Source organism: Microplitis mediator, chromosome 2 (assembly GCF_029852145.1).
Source record: "Microplitis mediator isolate UGA2020A chromosome 2, iyMicMedi2.1, whole genome shotgun sequence".
NCBI lineage: Eukaryota > Metazoa > Arthropoda > Insecta > Hymenoptera > Braconidae > Microplitis > Microplitis mediator.
Genome location: NC_079970.1, coordinates 23,320,724 through 23,342,423, shown reverse-complemented (window position 1 = coordinate 23,342,423; position 21,700 = coordinate 23,320,724). Strand labels below are relative to the sequence as shown.

At 29.8% G+C, this 21,700-nt stretch overlaps 1 protein-coding gene across 7 annotated transcripts in view; it reads left to right on the top strand.

The window, feature by feature from the left end:
- The window catches only part of LOC130664020 (glutamate receptor ionotropic, kainate 2), a 184,172-nt gene extending 164,224 nt beyond the window's left edge, over positions 1 to 19,948 (top strand). For 2 of the 7 annotated variants that reach the window (XM_057463663.1, XM_057463661.1), the window contains 11 exons: positions 3,043 to 3,063; positions 4,497 to 4,649; positions 5,118 to 5,339; positions 6,019 to 6,310; positions 6,380 to 6,518; positions 8,677 to 8,814; positions 9,980 to 10,178; positions 10,337 to 10,568; positions 10,674 to 10,789; positions 11,560 to 11,715; positions 18,819 to 19,948. In XM_057463663.1, the coding sequence (XP_057319646.1) occupies positions 3,043 to 3,063; positions 4,497 to 4,649; positions 5,118 to 5,339; positions 6,019 to 6,310; positions 6,380 to 6,518; positions 8,677 to 8,814; positions 9,980 to 10,178; positions 10,337 to 10,568; positions 10,674 to 10,789; positions 11,560 to 11,715; positions 18,819 to 19,016 (1,866 nt within the window). In that variant the 3' untranslated portion in view covers positions 19,017 to 19,948. Of the gene's footprint in view, positions 1 to 3,042; positions 3,064 to 4,496; positions 4,650 to 5,117; positions 5,340 to 6,018; positions 6,311 to 6,379; positions 6,519 to 8,281; positions 8,420 to 8,676; positions 8,815 to 9,979; positions 10,179 to 10,336; positions 10,569 to 10,673; positions 10,790 to 11,559; positions 11,716 to 14,764; positions 18,244 to 18,818 lie in introns of those variants that run through there. The other 5 variants (XR_008989285.1, XM_057463662.1, XM_057463666.1 and 2 more) reach the window with 5 other exon arrangements.
- The last annotated feature ends 1,752 nt before the right edge of the window (positions 19,949 to 21,700 follow it).

The window sequence follows — 21,700 nt, the reverse complement described above, 5'->3', positions numbered from 1 at the left end:
ATTTGTATCAAATATTTCTTAGATACAAATTTACATTTCTACTTATTAAAACACACTTTTTTTTATTTCATTCTGAACTAGTTTTTTTTACGCCCGTTTTACTTTACTCGTTTCCATGTAGTTTTTTTGAGTTAGTAAAAAGCCAGAGTTACTCTTTTGATCTTTCAACTGTGCATAAAAAACTCGAATAAAAGAGAAGAGAAGAGAAAAGAGGGTACAGTAGAGTAGAGTAGAGTAGAGTAGAGTAGACTAGGGAGAAGAAGAGAAGAGGAGAGACGGGAGAGTAACCACCAAGAAATGTCGAAAGTCCTATCACGAAATGGCGTATATACGGACAGGAGGGTCGTTTGAATTTTACCAATAGTGATTTTACAGCTTTGAGAATTTTCTGACGTGCGAGAACAGCCACGACGTTTTTTCTCGCCTGAATTTAAAACCTATTTTTTCTTCCCTTACAACCCACAATTCACAACTTTACAAACTCGCATACGTGTATTTCTTTACATCTCTCAATTTTATTTTTAGAACCCGGCGAAAATAGGCCAAGAAAAATTTTCCATTTTCAAAATACTTTCCAATTTTTTTTCATTTTCTCTGTAAAATTATAATGCATATTATACATTATATGTTAATTTATACAAACTCATCTCTTCAAAAAATTTTTCGTTATTTTCAGACATAGAATTTTACCAAAAATTCTTTTTCAAGCCAATGTAAATTTTATTTTTTTAAATTTCCACCGAAAAAAACTCAAGGTATTAAAATAAAAAATTTTTTTTTGTGCTCCAATTTTGCTTGGCTCTCCCCTATTGATATGCGCGTTCCATATCCCGAATTTAAAAAAATTCCACAGCAGTAGCTATGGCTATTAATAATATTAAACGTCAAAACGAAAACGTTGAATGAAACTCGACATATTAGAGTTTCATTATAAAATAATTTGAACAATAATAATTAAAACAACTTATCAAAATTTCGATACTTCACCAAAGTCAGCTAATTATAACTATTTATAGCCAAGCTCTGTTTAAATAATACTCAAATTTAACATTAATTAGCTGGTGAAAAATGAAAATGGATCCTACTGAAATGTTATCTGAACAAACAATAATATAGATAAATCACTGGCTCTGAAAGATATTATGTTCACATAGTATTCGCATTAAAACTAAAATAACAATAGCATGCTTATCTTTAATTATTATTTTCCCAAGCAATTAATATCCATATTATCCTCTTACAAACTAAATATTTGCCTCTATGATTTATTATAAACATTTAACTGAGCACAATAATAATAAAATTTTATCTGATCAATAGTGTAAATTTATTGATACTACAATTGGTTCGCCGATTTTGGCAGCGCATTGGTGTCCTGTCCATCATGTGCAATCTCTATAACAATAACTTCGATACAATCCACTTTTTTTTTCATACTCACTACTCACACTGCAGTTTTCCAACCCAATCTCCATCATGTCAATAATAAAGTTATCAAGACTTCACTGACCCATTGTGCCAGAAAAATTTCAACTCGTGCAGATTGATCAGTACATTTTATATTCAACTAATCACTGAGATTTCCGGGTTATAATTTCAGAGATTATTTTGGGATCACTGGAGAGTAGGAAGAAAATAAAGGAAAAGAAAATAGTGATAGAAAGTTTTGATTGGACGAATTGTGAATCCTGATGGAAAAACTATTGAAACGTGGTCCGAATTTTTTTTTTCAAGATAAATTATTGACACTCAATTTCCTTTTATTGTTTATTTAACTTCCTTTCACATTTACAGCCATCGCAATTTTTTTTTTTTATTATTATCGGCACACTGTGAAAAATCGGGAGTGAATTCCGAGTGATTACGGATTTTATTTAAATCCGAATTCTCTCCGTTACTGAGAATTTCGGAGTTTTTTTAAAAATCACTCCGCATACAGAGTGAATAGGGAGTTTGTCTTTTCATCGGAGTGATTTTGGAGTAGTCTGGATTTTATTTGAATCTGTATTCACTCTGAATTCACCCCGGATTTAATCCGCGTTCACTCTGCAAATTTTTTACAGTATATTCAATGTAATAAAAAAGATTATAACGTTTATCTAGATAAGGGGTTGGGTGAAAAACTAGTAAAATAGAAATTCCAAGACTTTTGTCAAAACTTTTTTTTTCAAATTTGTCTCAACAGATTTTAAGTACTTATGAATTTTTTTTATTAAATTTAAAATGCCTGGAATTTGTTTTTGTCACTTTTTTGTTTTCTTAATTTTCTAAAAAAATTTGTTGTCTTGCCGTCTCGACACAGTTGCGCGATTTCTTAATCTAAATAACGTCGTCACCATACTTGTCAAATTTAAAAAAATATATATATTTTTAGAAGACCTTTAAATTCTAAAATTATTAGACGAACAGAAACAACTTTGATTTCAGTATTTAGTTATCGAGCCAGCTTAATCTTTAATTAAATTTCCATACAAACTAAATGAAGAGTGATATAAAGTGGAGCTGAATAAGCTTCCAAGCCTTTTATCAACTTGTTAAATACAGTAATTAGACATCATAAAAATAACGTACTTCCATCAACTTTTCTCAAAGTTTTATAAAGAGAATGTAAAAAAAAACGTCCTCTAATTACGAAGCGATTTTATCAGGTTCGGAAACCTGCAGCTTTAAACAGAATTTTTGAAAATCGCTTATTATTTTCTCATAAATATCAAAAGTATATATACATGCAGCATCTTGAAACTTAAGACTCCAGTCTTATAACATATCTTTGTAACGGCGCACTTGCAGCATCCCATTGAGTGCGGGCTATAAATATACAACCAAGAGCGTTGTAAAATCTACCAAAAGCTCTCTATCTATCAGGTTTCTCATAAATTTTCTATAAATAATAATTCATTTTTATTTTTTGGTAACAAAAAAATAATGTCTATTATATAAATGCTACAACTGTACAATGAAATAAATATTAACCATTGAATATTTTAAGCTCATATATATAAATTTAAATTCTTTTGTGTTCACGCGCCACAATCGGAACAGAATAATATCACAGCTATAAAGGTAAGTTGTGAAGAACATGGATTATTTGATTTTGAATTTCATACTGTATTCTCATTCCGATTTACACATACATATATATGTAGTACATAAAGTACATAGATATAGATATATATCTTTGTTCATATTCATCAGTCACGAGACAATCACACGAGGCATTAAATCTTGTAGCTGCCTATCACACTGTTCGAGTGTACTAGTTTCATTCTTTTACAAATATCTTTATATATATATATATATATATATATATATATATATATATATATATATATATATATATATGTATGTATACATGTATATGCAAATGTTACGATCGTACCGGCAATGTGCCAAACGTAATGTAGCCAACGACGTGAACAGCAGCAAATTCATGGGAATAATTATAGATTATGAGTGTTGCATCCGATATCCGGATCCTAAAATTTCAGTTTACGCTCTGCGAATATATATCTGTATACATATATATGTCAGAAATAACTAGTGAAAAAAATTTTGGAAAATCCAAAAGTGCACACCTCAATCGTTCATTTCATTTGTTATCAGTACACTGTAAAAAAAGCGGTGTTAAAATGAAATAACACCACACGAAATGTCAAAATGGCAATACCACCCTGCTTAAAAAATCCCATAGATTCTTATAGCTGTTTGTATAAGGCCCTATACTTAACTATAGCACTTCTCATAGAACTCACTCATTCTTGTAAAATCTCTATGGGAATTTATAAGAAACCCTGGATTCTATGAGATTTTTTAAACAGGGCATTGCCATTATAGGTATCTGAAGAAACGCTAATAAAACAATCTTGTAGATAGTTTTGGATAAAAAAAAATTAATGTAAATTAAAAGATGTCAAATTAAGAATACAGCCTCATTAACCATTTCATGATATGATATGTTTCAATATTTAAGCTCAGTGACTTATGTCGATTAATCAGTTACTTACAATAACTAAAAAAAAATTTTAACAAATAATTTTATTGGTTAAAAAACAAATAATATAAGCTTGATATAAATATTAATTATAACAAAGCAAAATAAAATTATATGGAAGCTATAAAATTTTTTTAAATTGAAAAATAATTATTAAAATCAGTCCGTAAAAATTTTTAACCCAGTCATTCATTTTAATTAAATTATCTCAATTATAATAACCTCAAAGCTCATTAATCACTTATAAGAAGTATATGACACAACGCTCATAAAGGCTTTTTGATGGTTAGCTTGACATTTACTTAAATTACAAAGTTAAATATTTTTAACACCGAAAATTTTTACACCTACACCGCCTGGAGATACCTCGGTTTTTTTGAGTGTCCAATTTAACCCATTTTAGTGTAATCAAATGAGTGTAGAGATAATAATGCACTTTCGCGCTTGAGGTGCGCAAAAAATAAAAAGTAACTACAAATAATATTTTTTGAATGGCCAATTACAGACTGAAACTGCACTAATGTATGACGCAGTCCATCTATTTGCGAAAGCACTCCATGTACTAGATACCTCTCAACAAATGGAAATTAAACCACTATCATGTGAATCAACAGACACTTGGTCCCATGGTTATTCGCTAATTAATTATATGAAAATAGTGAGTACAAATTTACAAATTTATCCATCCTTCGATTTATTAAACAACGAAAATAATTAAAAATTCATTCGCTGCTGCTTGCTCTGTCGACGGAGAATAATTGGCTACATATTTATACACGGAAATATTTTTTTTTCATCCGATCCTCCGTTAACGAGGACATTTAATAAATTTTATTATAAACAAGCGTTAATTAACATGTATCCAACATTTATGTATCCCTTTTTTTTACTATTTGCTATTCATTATAAATGATTGGCAATTATTTGTGCACACGTGTCCTTAGTTTATCGAATTATTTAATTAATTACGTTATCAAAAATACTTGTGCTGATTAAGGATTATGAATTTAACGCTCGGATGAATCTGTGACATTATTTGGTTTAATTAAATATTGAAATTATTTGGAGCAATAACTAAATTACGTAATCGGTTGCTATTAATAATAATAATAATTATGTACTCTAGGTTGAGATGAAAGGACTAACAGGACTGATCAAGTTTGATCACCAGGGATTCCGTTCGGACTTTATGCTTGACATAATCGAGTTAAATAACAAAGAAGGACTTAAGAAAATCGGAGTATGGAATAGTACTGAGGGGGTTAATTTTACTCGAACATTTGGTGATGTTTACACACAAATTGTCGAGAGTTTGCAGAATAAAACTTTCATCGTTTCGACAATATTAGTTAGTATTATTTATTTGTATAAGGAAGTGCCATTTTATGACAATTTTTTTTTTAACAAATCACTAGCTTCGATACTTGCAGGAAAGTATCGATTTCAAAAGCTTGACATTAAAATAAAAATAACTAGAAAAAAATGGAGAATTTTGAAAAACTTTATCAGAGGTAATTTGTAGGGAATAAAATTGTCTACAAAAAAGATCTTATGAGATTCTGTCATAAGCTTGATAGTTTTGCTGAAAAAGTAAAAAGATCTGAAAATTTACTACGAATTCGACTTCAAGCTCCAATCACGTTTGAACAGATAGATTTATCAAAAAATGATAAGAGAAATTTTTTGTAGAGCGTTAAATTCCCTAAAAAACTATATCTTGGGCTCATTTATACACTACGCCATCACCGAGATATAAAATTCCAAACTTAAAATTTTTTTTTTCCCATGTTATTTAAATGTGAAAAAGAAAATCGCGATGAGCGACCTGTTAAAATTCATATAAGGCCTGTAATTTTAACAGGCATCTTTTTTATCTTCCTGCAAGTATAGAAGCTAGTGGTGCGTTGAAAAAAAGTCGCCCTAAAATGGCACACCCTAGTATATTTTCTCTTCTGGCGAACGAGTAGTCAGGAACAAATGAAATAATAGTCGAGATTTAAACGGTTTTTTATATTTCTTATTCACAGAGCGCGCCGTACTTTATGCTGAAAGATTCAAGCGTAAAGCTCGAAGGCAACGCGCAGTACGAAGGCTACAGTGTAGATCTCATCCATGAAATATCACGGATACTCGGGTTCAATTACACGTTTGTTATTGTCCCAGATAAAAAGTACGGATCTTACAATAAGAAGACTAAAGAGTGGGACGGGATGATCAAAGAGCTTCTGGATCAAAAGGCTGATCTCGCAATAGCTGATTTGACTATTACCTACGATCGAGAGCAAGCCGTTGACTTCACAATGCCTTTTATGAATCTAGGTAAAGAAGAAACGATGACTTTACAAAATTGAGCTTAAGGAAAAAGTTAATAATTATTTTGTGTTACAGGTATAAGCATTCTTTACAGGAAGCCCCTCAAGAAGCCCCCGAATTTATTTTCATTTCTAAGCCCTCTCAGTCTGGATGTGTGGATCTACATGGCCACGGCTTATCTCGGTGTTTCCGTTCTTCTATTTATATTAGCCAGGTAAGGATAATACCGCTTCTATTATCCTTAACTAAATTTTTAAATTTACTTTATATTGAGACTGAGGCTAAGTAAGGTTAACAATTTTAATCAACCTAAAATATCACTTTTTATTAACTCTATTAATTTTAATTATATTTACTAGTTTGCTTTATAAAAATAACAGAGACCATTAATTTTTAGTTAAAAAATCCGTGATTTCAAAAACGTAAATTTTAAGATATTTTTTGTTAAAAAGAAAAAACAATTAAGGTGCCCGCGGGTAATAAGGCCTAAGTAACAGAAATGATATTTAAAATAACCGCCTCGGCTAAAGGCTACTCTAGTAGAAGGTCCTTGCATAGAGATGTTACGACAAATTTATAGAGTCCCGATACCACGTACCCTGTCTTCTATATTTCATCATCCGTCATATGCTGTCATAGCGCAGAAGAAATTATAAAAAACAATCTAGTCTTCTGTCTTTAAAAAAGGATTGTTGCTAAATTTATGTGATGATTCATCTCTAATACCAATTTTATGAAGTATACGGAAAAAACAGAATATTAAAAATTAATAAATAATAGTAAAAAATGAAATCTGTTATCAATAATTAGTAATATTATGTACTTAATGCAAAGTAGTTTACTAATTTTTGTAGATTCCTAAAAATTACTATCAATTATTTCAAAAAGTAAGTAAATATCATTACTTTTAGGTATAATACGTGACTTATTAGTAAAAATTAATTAATTTATGGCATAATCTATTAAAAAGTGATGATTGGTCAAATTAAGAATTGATATCTTAGATACTGATTTTTCCAGCCGAAAATTACAAAAGTTACTAACTTTTATTTTATAAATTCGATATCACTGATCAATTATTAGCTTAAAATATTATTTATTCATCATTATAAATTAATTTGCAATATGCATAAATCGAGTAAGTGGTAAATAATAAAATGAAAAATTAGTATACTAGATCTTTATATATCAATATGTACGTTTACTGATTTTTCGGTTTCTCATTTTTTAAATTTTTTTATGTTTATTTGAATAGTAATAACTGTAGATACCAATTTATCGATTCTTTTTCATATTAATTTTAATATACGAAATTACAAATTTTGCTCTTCCATATGTATCAAATTTTAATATAAATAATAGCCATTTTGTAATATATATAATTATCCTGGTTTGATATTAGTATCGAATATAGTAATTTTAAGTCAAAAATAAACTACAAACTATTTAAATTTTGAGCATCATTTTTTTCCGTGTATAATTAAACTATTCCAGTTTGTTTGACCCGTAGGCCTTATTGCCCTACGGTAGTAAAATAAGGCCTATTCATATGGTTTTTGTAAAAGTTTAATTTTCTGTTTGTTTGTGGAATAAATTACCATTACTTCATTATATTTTATGGCTAATGTATTGAAATAAATATTTATGATACATTTCGATAATTAAATGCAATATTTTCGATTCTATTCGAAATCTCCCTTAGCTAGGCCTTATTACCCGCCGGTACCTTATTTCTGCATCAACGGATAAGGCTTGAAAATAATTTAGAAAAGGGGGACGTTTTTTTGTTGAAAATTTTCACTTTAAAATTCCAAGTTCATAAATTTTATGGTCTTATGAGCTGACAGTATTAAGACTAGATTTTCTTAGTAAAAATTTCACGAATTTTCTTGGGTTTTCTTTTGCGTCTCAGTCTCCCTCGACAGAGGAATTTGAATAAAATAATAATAAATATGTGGACCAAATAACGAAATCCAGATTCACACCCTACGAATGGTACAATTCCCGACCATGTGGGAAGGACTGTGACCACGTGCAGAACCGTTTCAAACTTATAAACTGTCTGTGGTTCACAATCGGTTCACTAATGCGTCAAGGCTGCGATATTTTGCCCAAGTAAGGTTAAAAGGTTTTAAAAAATATCTTTATAGACTTTTAAACAGAGAGAAAGAGGAAGAAAGAGAACGAGAGAGAAAAATTTAAACGGCTGATCCCCAGTAAATTATGCACTCCGTGACTCGTAGACTCTGAAGAGTTGTAACGGCTTAAGTAAAAAAACTTTGACAATTTAAAAGATAAAACGAAATTATAAAAAAAACTGTATAACTGTTACAGCTCTAATCCCACCCTCCTTTCCATTAAAATGTCCACAGGTTCAGTCCGTATGAGTGGGAAAACCCTTCTCCGTGCAACGCCCAGCCTGAAGTCTGCGAGAACGAGTTCACTCTCCTTAATTCACTCTGGTTCACCATAGGTTCGCTCATGCAGCAAGGCTCTGATATAGCGCCTAAGTAAGTTTTCAAAATTATCACCTTAAGATTATATACAAAAAAAAAAATTGTTTATTAAATTATTTAAAAAATTTATTTGTTTATTCGCCGACAAGTATCTCGACTACGCAAATGCTATATCGTAGGCTTGCTGCAGTGGCCTACGTTCATCAGCACATACACTGTAAAAAGAGCGGTGTTAAAAATGGGCTCCATTCAACACTGCGCGGTGTTAAAATGCAATAACACTGGTGTAGGTGGTGTAATTTTGCGGTGTTCAAATACTGGTGTTAAATCGGTGTAAAAAAAAAATTCCATGTATAGAAATTAGAAAAAAAATGTAGGAGGGGGGGGGGGCATTTCCCCTCAAGGAAAATAATTATAATATCATTCATTTTTTATACGCGTTCACTTTTTTTTGGACCCTTGATACTTATTTTCACTTCATTATACTGCGTTCATTAAAATGAAAAATCGAAAATTAGGGGCAAAGTGGGCCCTTCAAAAAATTTTGGATTTGATATTTTTTATTCTTTACACGTGTGATATTTGCACAAAATTTTGAGGGGCCCACTTTTCCCCCTCCTCCCCTATTACATATAAAAAAGTATATAAATTTAATGAATATTATTTAAATACTTATTTATGTTATACGTAATTTATTTAAAAAATTCACAATTTTACGCCCACCATTTTAATCATCAATTGAATGTAACAATCGAGCACGTAAAAATATTCACAAAGTTTTAATTTGAACACCGGGAAAATGTAACACCTACACCGCCTGAACCTACCCCGTTTTTTTTACAGTGTACGTGCGTGCGTGTGTGTGTGTTGAGTTACTGTTAAAGTTTTTGTCTGATGAGCAATAAAATAAAATCCATAATAAACAACAATTCGTCCATTCATGTGCAAGCTTGTAAAATAATTTACCGCCAGGTTTTTTCACGTCGCTTTTATTTTTACTGTCATCGTCATTATTATTTTACACAACCGCACCTTTATTTACTCACTTTTTATTTTTTATATTTCTTATGCATGAAAAACTTATAACCGAGCTTAACTACACAGCTATCACATAATATGAAGTACACATTCATAGAGCGCTCATAAAAACCCAATAGTATTTTTTTTATATTTTTTTTATTACTTAAGGCATTACTACGAGCATTATTATTGTTTTTAGAGCCGTATCAACGCGAATGGTCGCCGGAATGTGGTGGTTTTTTACTCTGATCATGATATCATCGTACACTGCAAATCTAGCGGCTTTTTTAACGGTCGAGCGCATGGAATCGCCTATTGAAAGCGCTGAGGATCTCGCTAAGCAGACGAAAATAAAATACGGTGCTTTGGCTGGCGGCAGTACCGCTGCCTTTTTCCGGGTGAGTTTATCAGAAATTGTTATTATCAATGATGGAAATATATATTTACTCCTCTCGGGAATGTAATATCATAAAACGAATCAATAATCGAGATCGCGAAGCATATGGAAATTATGTGGTGAATTATTTCTGATCTTTATCCGTTTGTGCGGAAACAGGATTCGAATTTTTCAACGTATCAGCGCATGTGGTCATTCATGCAGTCTGCCAAGCCGAGCGTATTCACTAAAAGTAATATGGAGGGAGTGGAGTGGGTTATCAAGGGCAAAGGAACATACGCATTCTTGATGGAATCCACATCTATCGAGTACGTGATCGAGCGTAACTGCGAGCTCACTCGAGTTGGTACTGAATTAGATTCCAAAGGATATGGCATTGCGATGCCTCCGAGTAAGCATAAATATATACATACATATATATAGATTCATAGGGTATTTCATTGATGAAATTTGGATTTAAAAATTTAAAGTTAACTCTATTTTACTTTTTTTACAGACTCTCCCTACAGAACGGCAATCAGCAGCGCTATCCTCAAATTACAAGAGGAGGGAAAATTACATACCCTAAAGACAAGGTGGTGGAAGGAAAAACGCGGAGGCGGAAAATGCCGGGTGAGCTTTCATTTTTTTTTATAAATCTCTTGTGTTGTCTCTTTAATAAGAGAGGTTTCAAATTTTTAATTCATCACAAATAACGAGCGGGCAAAATGTACAAAGATTTTTTTCAAAATTAGGCTAGTCCGTAATTTATTATTTCCACAATAATTTTTCGAGCAATTTGAAATTACAGGACTTATTTTTAAAAATCATTTTTCGTATTTACTATGAAATTGTAATGCAATTTTTTTTTAGTAAAATTAAAATTTTTAATTTTTTTACACGACCCGACTTTGCCAAAAACTGAAAATTTTCTCATAACGCGCCTGACGATAGTTAATTTTTATTAATGAAAATAACTGCGATAAATAAATAAATCGTGAATACATCAGCCAGAGTATCGATATAAGAAAATCACCGCGAGATAAATAACAGAATTGTGAAAATCGATGTAGACATTGACGTTGATTAGGTGTAAAAGAGAGTATTCTACTCAGTGCTCCTCATTCTATTCTCTTCTATCTGTCTTACGAGGATAATTGGCAAAGTTTGCTTTACGTGACTGAGACCTGAATCAATTTTAATACGAACCAAACGACACTACTCTATCTATCACAATTTATCTCAATGTTAATTCCTCGATGCCATTACCATTACCTTCCTCTTTATCATCTCCTCCTTTTTTTCTTCTCCAACTTCTTATAGTTTCCTTTGTCATTAGTCCCGTAAACTCATCGGACGTTCATTGATTAGTTATTTAAATTTATAAATTCGCTCTGCTGCAGGAGGATAATCAGAAAGCCGGATCGACGGCCAACGAGCTGGGACTGGCCAATGTCGGCGGTGTCTTTGTGGTCCTGATGGGCGGAATGGGTGTTGCCTGTGTGATAGCCGTTTGCGAGTTCGTGTGGAAAAGTCGGAAAGTCGCTGTTGAAGAACGGGTGAGTGTTGTTAAATAACATGAGGAGATGGTCGGGATCGAGGCTGGTTGCACAACTTTTAACCCAAATCACCTCGATCCCGACGCTATTTATCCCGACATACCACGCGAATATATTAGCTGATGCACGCACACCGGTGGAGTTCCTCTTTAATGGTCTTGTAGCGCGTACAAGAGTACTCAAGTTTAAACAATCTGCAAACTAATTATTCGATAATTTATTCAATTCAATTCTTATCTTTATCAATGCGCTTTGAGATGCGCATCTCTCACTACTAAAATCGCTATTTTATTTTTTTCATTCGTGATCATCCGGCAATTAATTATTCGTAAGCGAGACTGATGCCTTTCGAGATCGATTAACTCGAAAATTAATAAATTTACACTGTAAAAATTTTGCGGAGTGAACGCGGATTAAATCCGAAGTGAATGCGGATTGAAAGTCTACCTGAAGATCGGAACGTTTTTGGTGAGACAAAAAAAAGAACAAGACGAAAAGTAAAAAATCTACTGGATCTAAATTTTTGAAACGTCTCGCATACGCGCTTGTATGTCAGCTGAAAATTGCAGGCCACTTCTAACTATCTCTTAAGCAGTGAAATTACATAAATTTTTCATTTTCGTGCACACAAAAAAATAAATGATAAATTTTATTCGGATTTTCAATTGATTTTTATTGTTTGAACCATAAACCCGCATTAATGAAGGTAATTCATACACTGAAAAAAATAATCGCTAGCTGCTAGCGATTTTTTTCGCTAGCAGCTAGCGATTTTTAATCGTATATTTATATATATATATTTATATATATATATATATATATATATATATATATATATTTATATATATATTTATATATATATATATATATATATATATATATATATATATATATATATTTATATATATATTTATATATGAATATGTATATTTATAAATTTATTTAACTGATAAAAATAGTATTTTTAATCGCTCCCTGCTAAAGAAAAAATCGCTTCCAGCAAGCGATTTTTAATCGCTACCTGCTAGCGAAAAAATCGCTTCCAGCTAGCGAAAAAATCGCTTCCAGCAAGCGATTTTTAATCGCTCCCTGCTAAAGAAAAAATCGCTTCCAGCTAGCGAAAAAATCGCTAGCAGCTAGCGAAATAATCGCTTGCAGCAAGCGATTTTTAATCGCTAGCTGCTAAAGAAAAAATCGCTAGCCGCTAGCGAAATAATCGCTTGCAGCTAACGATTAAAAATCGCTAGCTGCTAAAGAAAAAATCGCTAGCCGCTAGCGAAATAATCGCTTGCAGCTAACGATTAAAAATCGCTAGCTGCTAACGAAAAAAATCGCTAGCAGCTAGCGATTATTTTTTTCAGTGTAAATAATATAATTTTGAAAGCGAAAAAGTATAAGAATGATTCTCTAAAATATATTGATATGAAAAAAAAATAGTCACTCTTGGTCTTTAAATTTTATTGTTTAAAATGATAAAATACATCATCTTGCGATATAGATATAGCTGTGCATCAGTAATACTTTAGGTTAATTCTTTCTCATATATTAAAAGCTTACATACACAAGTAAAATTTTATTGTTTCAAACTATAAAAACTGATGCACTTAAGACATACTTTTTGACAATTTTAAAATCAAAAATAAAATCAATTGTTCGACATTGAAAATTTTATTTATCATACTTATTTTTTTTTACTTTTTTATTATAAACTTAAATGTTCCAAACATCGAATGTTGAAGCTGAAACGTTAAATCATTATAATTTCATTTTTTTATCTATCAAACAATAATTTCTATCACTTGTAACATGATCTATTTACATATAAACTTTAAATTTCAATATTTAAATTAAGATTATTATAATATATTCAATAAAACCACGAAATTACTGTTTGAAATGATATTCAGTTGTGACCACATTCTAAATTTTTAGTTATCAATTACTAATTTTTATAATTCATTTTTTTGCGTGCGAAAAACGTTCCGTTCTTCAGGTACATGATTTAAATAAAATCTGTAATCACTCCGGTCATTCCCGATTTTTTACCATGTAACCAATTGATAACTTTTATGTTCGATTATTTACTAAAAGCAAAATTACAGATTTTTATAAAAAATAAATACAATTTGTTTGTGATTGGCCATTGAACTTTTTTTATTCAATGGAAATAATTCCATTAGCTTCTATAAATTTATTTGAACCAATGATCGATAAAGAAGTCACGATTTGAACTGCGACATTGTAAAAAAAGTTTGACCGTTCTCGATCCTTAACCTTTGGATTTGTTGAATAGAACTACGGGAATGTCGTAGTTTGAAAAGCATTGTGGTACTTTCCTTACGACATTTAAGTCGTTAGGTCACGTCAGGCGACCAGTTTACCGTTAAACATAAATTCTCATTTTATTTTTTTCAAAAGTTAATTTGACCTTAACGAGAATTAAAGTGCAATCAATTATAGAATACTTGAGATTTTTGGGCAATCAGCGTAACCGATAATTAAAAAAAAAAACATAATTTATTTTTCAGTATTTTAAGGTGTCGATATTTTTTCAAAGTTTCGCTTTTTAAAAAATTTGATTTTACTTTTTTCCGGCGTATTTCCATACTGGACTAAAGTTTAAAAAATTTCCATGGCTTACTTATAATTAAATGATTTGAAAAAAAAAATAAAAATAATTTTCCTGTCTCGGTATTATAATTTCTGTACTTAATAGCGCGAGCACTTTAGATCGAGTAATTAAATTAACGGTAGATTGCAGGCATTAATGCGTTAAAGCGGTCGGCGAATCAGAACTGTCGATAATTTATTACAACAAAAATTTCAGATTGTTTAATTAATTAAAACCGATATCTTGATTTAAAAGGAAAAAATAATAAAGCGCTTGGGCGTGCACTGCTGAGATAAAAATATTCCTTTATTTAAAATTAAATATTAATTATCTACTGGTATATTTACTTTAAATTATAAATTACAATTACATTAGTATAGCTATTTATATTATTATTTAAAAAGACCATTATCGAGGATTTATTTCCTTCTGTTTTAGAAGCAGAAATCCTCGGAAAAAGCTATCTGCGAGGGTTTTACCGATCTTCATTAGCATCAGTCTTTCTCCTTCTACTCGAGTGCGGTGTATTGACCCCCCATTCACGTAGAGCGAAAAAAAATAAATAAATAAATAATAAAAAACACAATTTAAGTAGACGAGTATAGAGAAAAAATTATGAATAATTAAAACTTGTGAGACTTGTACGCTTTTTGACCTGGATAAGGATTTTAATACCAAGAGGAACTTCATCGCTCAAAATATATGAGAAAAAACTGTCATTTGAATTTTCACACGCGTGTGGTACACGCGATATTAAATATAAATAATTATATAAGTAATTACCCGGGTCAAAAATAAAACTTTATTTAGACTTGATTTACCAAGTCGAAATTTTGAGCTGTTTTTTATAAGACAAACTCGACTTTTTTTACGGAGATATGAAATACATTGAGTTTTGACTTGGTTCAGACTTAACTGGCTCACTTAGTCACGATTTAAGACGAAAATGTTGAAATCAATTCAAAATTTATTTAGTTTTGACGGTGTGCCGTCAAGTGATCCCAACAATTTTATACCGCGACAAGTGATCCCTACAAATTGATCCCACCGACATCTGATCCCATCAACAATTGATTTTTATCAGCAACTAATTTACATAATTTAACTTTTTATATTTACAACAATGATTTTAATTACTCGTGTCATAGTAATTAATCAATAATTAATTATTTTATGAATTTGTCAGTGGGATCAGTTGTCTGTGGGATCAATTATCGTGTGATTACTTGTCGGGGATCAGTTGTCATGGAACCAAAAATACAAATAAGTTGAAACTAAGATAAAAGAAGTTCAAAAAGTGGAAAAAATTTAATTTAAATCAAAAAAGTCGAGATCTTATCGGAAAATCGTCGGCAAGTCGATAACTTCGAAAGAAAATAAGGTGAAGCGAGCCTGAATGAAGTTTTATTTTTGACCCGGGTACAATTAATTTTTAAAGTAATAATAATAAATGTCCAATAAATTATTTATATAAGACGGTATGAAAACATAGAAAATTTATAAATTTTGACCGTCTTAATTTTAATTTATTTTTTTCCGATCGGATGAATTCAAATTGAGATGGTCAATTTGTCTGTCAATTGCTCATATCAATTCAAAAAAAAGCAACTGGCTTAAGACTACAAAATGTATTATATTTATTTGTTATGTGAGTAATTATTTTATTTATTGATCGATCGGTTATTAATGTAAAGATAAATTATATAAATGATAATGGACATGCGTGTTGACATGCCGATAAAAATATATATATGTATATGTGTGTATATACATATATATAATCTGTTTATATGACGAACAATCAACATCGTTTTGTACTGATTAGATAGACAAAGAAACTCGTACATTAACTATTCATAAGCCGAAGGGTACTGGGTAATGAGTAATTTACTCATTACTCATATGATATTAATTAACAGGAATAAAAAAATTATTGTAAATAACGATCATTATCATCCATCATGTGTAGCTTCAATTAGTTTGTCTCTTGGCGGTTCATTTGATCGATTGTACTTTTTTTGAAAATTTTTTTTTTTTTAAATGGAAACATAAAAAATACGGGGTAAAATTGAATGTCGAAATTAGTACATTTTAATTGGGAGAAAGAAACTTTCCCGGGTCGAAAAATTTGAACTGATTTTAGTTTAACTAGACTGTATTTGGACTAATTGGTCTGTGGACTAGTGATCTGTTTTTGAATTTTGAGTCAAAGTTTTTTATGCGAAGAAGATTGAAAACTGACTAAAAATTATAGACAGAAAAAGTAGATTTGGTCTGAGTAAAAACAAAAGATGGCAAAATATTTTGAGAAAAAATTATAATTTTGATCTAGAGGCGACCGAAACCACAATGAAAATTATTGGAAACAACTCGGAAAATTGTTTTAATAAAGAGAACAGTGGAAAAATTACAGTTTTCAGTGCAAAAACTGAACGGCTACCCAATTTCAAAACACAGAAATGAACAAATTTTTCAAAATAAATTTTTTAGTATTTTTAGTTCTAGTGGAGTTTTGTAAATATGATTCACTACACTGAAAAAAAGATTTGTTTGAGCCAAAGATATCGTATATTTGGATATGGCCAAATAAATATTTAATTGTGAGAAAGATATAATATATTTGAGTAGTTTAATTGCGTGAAATAAGTGATTTATTTGTGGTAAAGAAATGATCCGATTACTACAAATAAATAAGGGCTTCAAATATATAAACAGTATCGCCAAATTTTAGGTTATTTGTCACAAATTTAATATCTTTACCCCAAATATATCAATTACTCACCACAAATAAATTATATATTTCCGTCAAATTATAAAATTATTTGAATCAACTGTCATATTTTGTTTTACCAAATATATTTATTTTTCATTTATTTGGGACAAATATTTCTTTTTATCAGTGTACATATTTCAAAAATTAGATTTTTGCCAGTTACTGTGTTTTGAAATTGGGCAGTCGGGTACCCTCGTATACAAAATTTCAACTATTAGTTTGCAGTGTGACCAAATTTTACAGTTTCTACTACAAAATTTGAAGATTGAAAACTTGTTTGCTATTAGGGAGTGAAAAAAGTCATATATGAAATTTTAATTTAATTTGTACAGTTTTTAAGTAGAGGGACTTTGCTGATATTTGAAATTATAACTTTTCCACTATTTTTTTTCCATAACAGTACAGGCGAAACAATTAAATTTCACATGTTAATCAAATAAAATAGAAAGTAAAATTGAATGGAAATAACAAAATTTTTATTTTATTTAAAACATCAAATTTTACGACCCGGGTTACTCAAGTCCGTTATTTTGCCTAGTATTTTTTATAGTTATGTATATATACATTTATACATATTTGTTTACGATGTGTATATAGTTTAATTATATAAAAGAAAATATGTTATAAATGAAATAAGGATATAGTTATGTGGAAGTTTAGTATGACATTGTTAGTTGTCTCGCATATGTTTCTTGCTAACATTCCTCGTACTGGATACACAGAAGGTGAGCTAATTAATTTTATTTTCAACTACTGTTATTAAATTTTAATTATCTTGTACTCAGTTCTCATATTTGTTTAGTTTCGAAATTATTTTTACACAAATTAACATATATATTATTCAAGATCATACAGCATACAGTGGAAAAAAAACTTATGACGACTTTTAATTAAATTTTTTTGGTTTCCTGTTTGAAGTACAGAAATAAATATTTTAGCTCGGGAATTTTGAAATCTAAAAAAGTCAAATGTAAATTTTTTTTGGAATTTCATGGCCCAAAAAAAGTCTGGGCCTAAAAAAATGGACTCAATTAAATTTAAAAAAAATTTAATTCTTTTTTTGTGAATGATACTGAAGTTGGCTGACGTCTAATAATTTTTGGAATTTTTTAAAAACGATTAATTATAAAAAATACAATTTTCAAAAAATTGCACTTGTAGTTTTTTAAATTTTCTACATGTGCAAATTTTGAGTTTTTTTTTTTTTTTAATTGATTTGTTGTTAAAAAGAAATCCGAAAATTTTAGATCGTCTGTTAACTGCAAGATCATTTTACGATCCTGAAGTTAGCAGACAATTAAAAATTTTTGGATTTTATTTTTAACAATTCAATTTGAAGAAAAAAAAAAAACTAAAAATATGCAAATGTAGAAAATTTAAAAGACTACAAGTGCAATTTTTTTAAATATTTTTTTTTTCATAATTTATCGTTTTTTAAAAAATCAAAAAATTATTAGACGTCAGCTAATTTCAGTATCATATCATTTTTGAGAAATTGTGAGCTTAAAATTAAAGTTCGAAATAAAAAAAAACTTTCCAGAGCAGGACTTTAAAGGAATTAAAGACTAAGTAGTTTATCCTGTAAAATTATAATTTGACTGTTTTAAAATACAGAGAACTGGGAATTATAAAAGACTTTTAACTATTTAAATATTTGAGTAACCTGACTTTAGTAAAAGTCGTCTATGTGTATTTTTTTTTTTTTTAATTTTATTTTAGAAATCATTGCACTCGGATAGAACGAGTGAAATGCAATATTCTGTGGACAGCATCGATTGCCTTGAAAAAACATCAGGCAAGATATCGTGTTATTGGGACAAACAGCGTCAAAATTTATCAACTGTTTCAGAAGTAAAACCTCCGACCCCCGGGTACTCTAAGTACACACATTTCGTTGGAAAACCGCCATTGACATAAAACCACCTTCATATATATACATATATATGTGTATATATAGTGGAGGGGGAGCAAAACGGGGCACTTAAGAAAATACTAAATTTTTGGGGACTCAAATTTATTAAATCTTTTTTTTTTTGATGATACTTAAAGTAAATAGAAAAAATTTTCATTTTTCGCGGGCAAAATTGACCTCTGAAAAAGGTGAAACAAATTTTTTAATAGTTTGTATCATAAAACAAAAGTAGTTAAAATTTTCCGACTGAAAATTTCGAATTTCAAAAAAGTTTAACAGAAGAAAATTCAAAATAATTCTCATTTGTATTTCCAAAAGTAATTTTCGAATGTTTAAAGAACAAACTTTTTTATATAGAATTCTGAGGGTAACCCATTGTGCCCACCCCGTTTTGCCCCTTCCTCCCCTGTATATATATATTTAAAAAACTCCAAAACGTGACTGAAATCATGCTTATGGATTATAATAAAAACCAAAACACAATAATAATAATAATATTAATTATAATAATAATTTAGAGAATAGAAAAAAAAAATCAAAAATTATTCTAAGCATAAGTGATAATTTTTTTTATTTTAAAAATTCATCTAGTATATTTATTAGCTACTAAATACTATATATATATATATAAATATATAAATGTTTTTTATTGCGTGATATGATTCAAAGTCTAAATATTGTAATGATAAATAATCTATTAGTCTATTGTAAATAAATTTTAATTAATGTGTGGACGAATGGGTCATAAAAAATATGTGTGTGCGGATGCACGGATCCAAGAGTGTGGTGAATTTTTTCAAAATATGTATGTTACTTTATTTAACTCTCATTGAAATAACGATTAAAAATTACATCATTGCATTAAAAAAACTGCCAAAGTATTAACATAAATTGAACTATGAACGGCATTTGTAAATAAATAAATAAATTTAAGCCAAGTCCACATCATTGAGTTTTTATTTACGACTAATGTATTCCTATAATCACCAATTACTGTTCAGTGTTTTTTTATTTCAATGTTTGCATGTAAAAATTTACCATTTTTTTTTATTATCTACAGAGCCGTCCGTTTTTTTTAATTAAAAGATAGATATTAGGGTACTTAAAAAACCGAGTATTTTTTTTTCCCTGACACACCTGATATCCTGTACACATCGAAAAACAAATTCCCTCCAAGTTTGAGCACTCAGTATTAATTTTAAGTACTTCCGTTTTCATTTTTAATTTTCCCCATTTAAAAAACATGTACATCGAGTAACTTTCTTTTTAAATTGCTACAACTTCGCCGGATTTTCAGCTATAGTTTTAAAACCAGTTTTTCGATGTAGAGTAATTGTTGCTTTTTGAAAGTATAAAGAACATTTTTGCTCAAACTCGATCCATGTCGATTGTATCGGCTCCAAAAGTCAATTTTTCACTGTTTTCATATATTTTTGTTAATAGTGAAGAAACGGCTCATCTCACGAAAAATATGCATGTGACCAATCTTTTAGGAAATTTTGTCCTCTACAAAATTGTTTCTTGCACTCATAGTGCTAAAGTGTATTGTTCATAAGATACAAGCAGTTGAACATTTTACAGTAAAAAAAATTTGTACCATATTAAGCTCACATATATACGTATTGTAGTAACTGGTAACTTATAAATTAATATCACTTATACTACAATGAGAACACACTTAAACTAGGGGCGTGTTCAGAAATACACTCTGGAGGTGAAAAATTACCTATCCAGGTGTGATTAGTACCTTTGTAATGTTAAATCGCACCTCTGGTTCGACTAGAGGATATTTCTGAACGCAGGAGTTGAATATTTCTCTTCCAGAGTGTGTTTCTGAACACGCCCTAGAAATAATACCACAATTGCCAGCAATAAAAGAAAGGCAAAAGAAAGATATAGTTTATTGAATACAGACGTACGCTGTTATGCTGTCAAATTATGAATGACTCTAGTCGCGCATCTATAAAACAAGAGAAGAAGGCATTTAGTTTCTAGTTATTCAAATATTTTAAAAGATCAGTTTCACATTCGATACAATATATATGTCGCTATTGAGTTTGCCATGCAAAAAAAAATTCATTCTTTCAAAACCCTGGTGGAAATTTTTGGGAATTTTCTCTGAAAAAGTCTTCAGAACTTTGAAAAAGTCTTTAGAACTTTGGAACTGAGTTTTTCAGAGAAAATTCCCAAAATTTTCACCAGGGAAGAAAATACCCTAAATTTTTCAAAAAAATTTTTTTTTAGTATTTTTTTTTTAATCACATATTGGGTATAAAATAAAAGCTTACGGTCAATAAATTTTTGTAATGTATAATTAATAATATAATAATTCGCGTAATTAATCTTTTCAAAAGTTTGTTAATGTGACAAAAATTAATGATGATTTTTTTTGTAAATAAAATGTAGTAATAAGTAAAAGAAAAAGTACTTGATTATATAACAATCCGTCATTTAGACGTAATAATTTAAAATATTTTTAGTAAATTTTTTTCTCCACTCATTTCTCAGAGTGGGTATTTTGCCGTGAGTAAATGCGATTGCTGGATAGAGAAGAGTGCGATGCTTTAAAGCTCTAGCATTTAGCTATTCTCGTCTCAACGGAGGCAGAGTCACGGCATTTATAATGGGTCGCAATGAAAATAAAATAAGAAAAAAAAAAGCAAATAAAAAAACAAGAAACGATAATAAT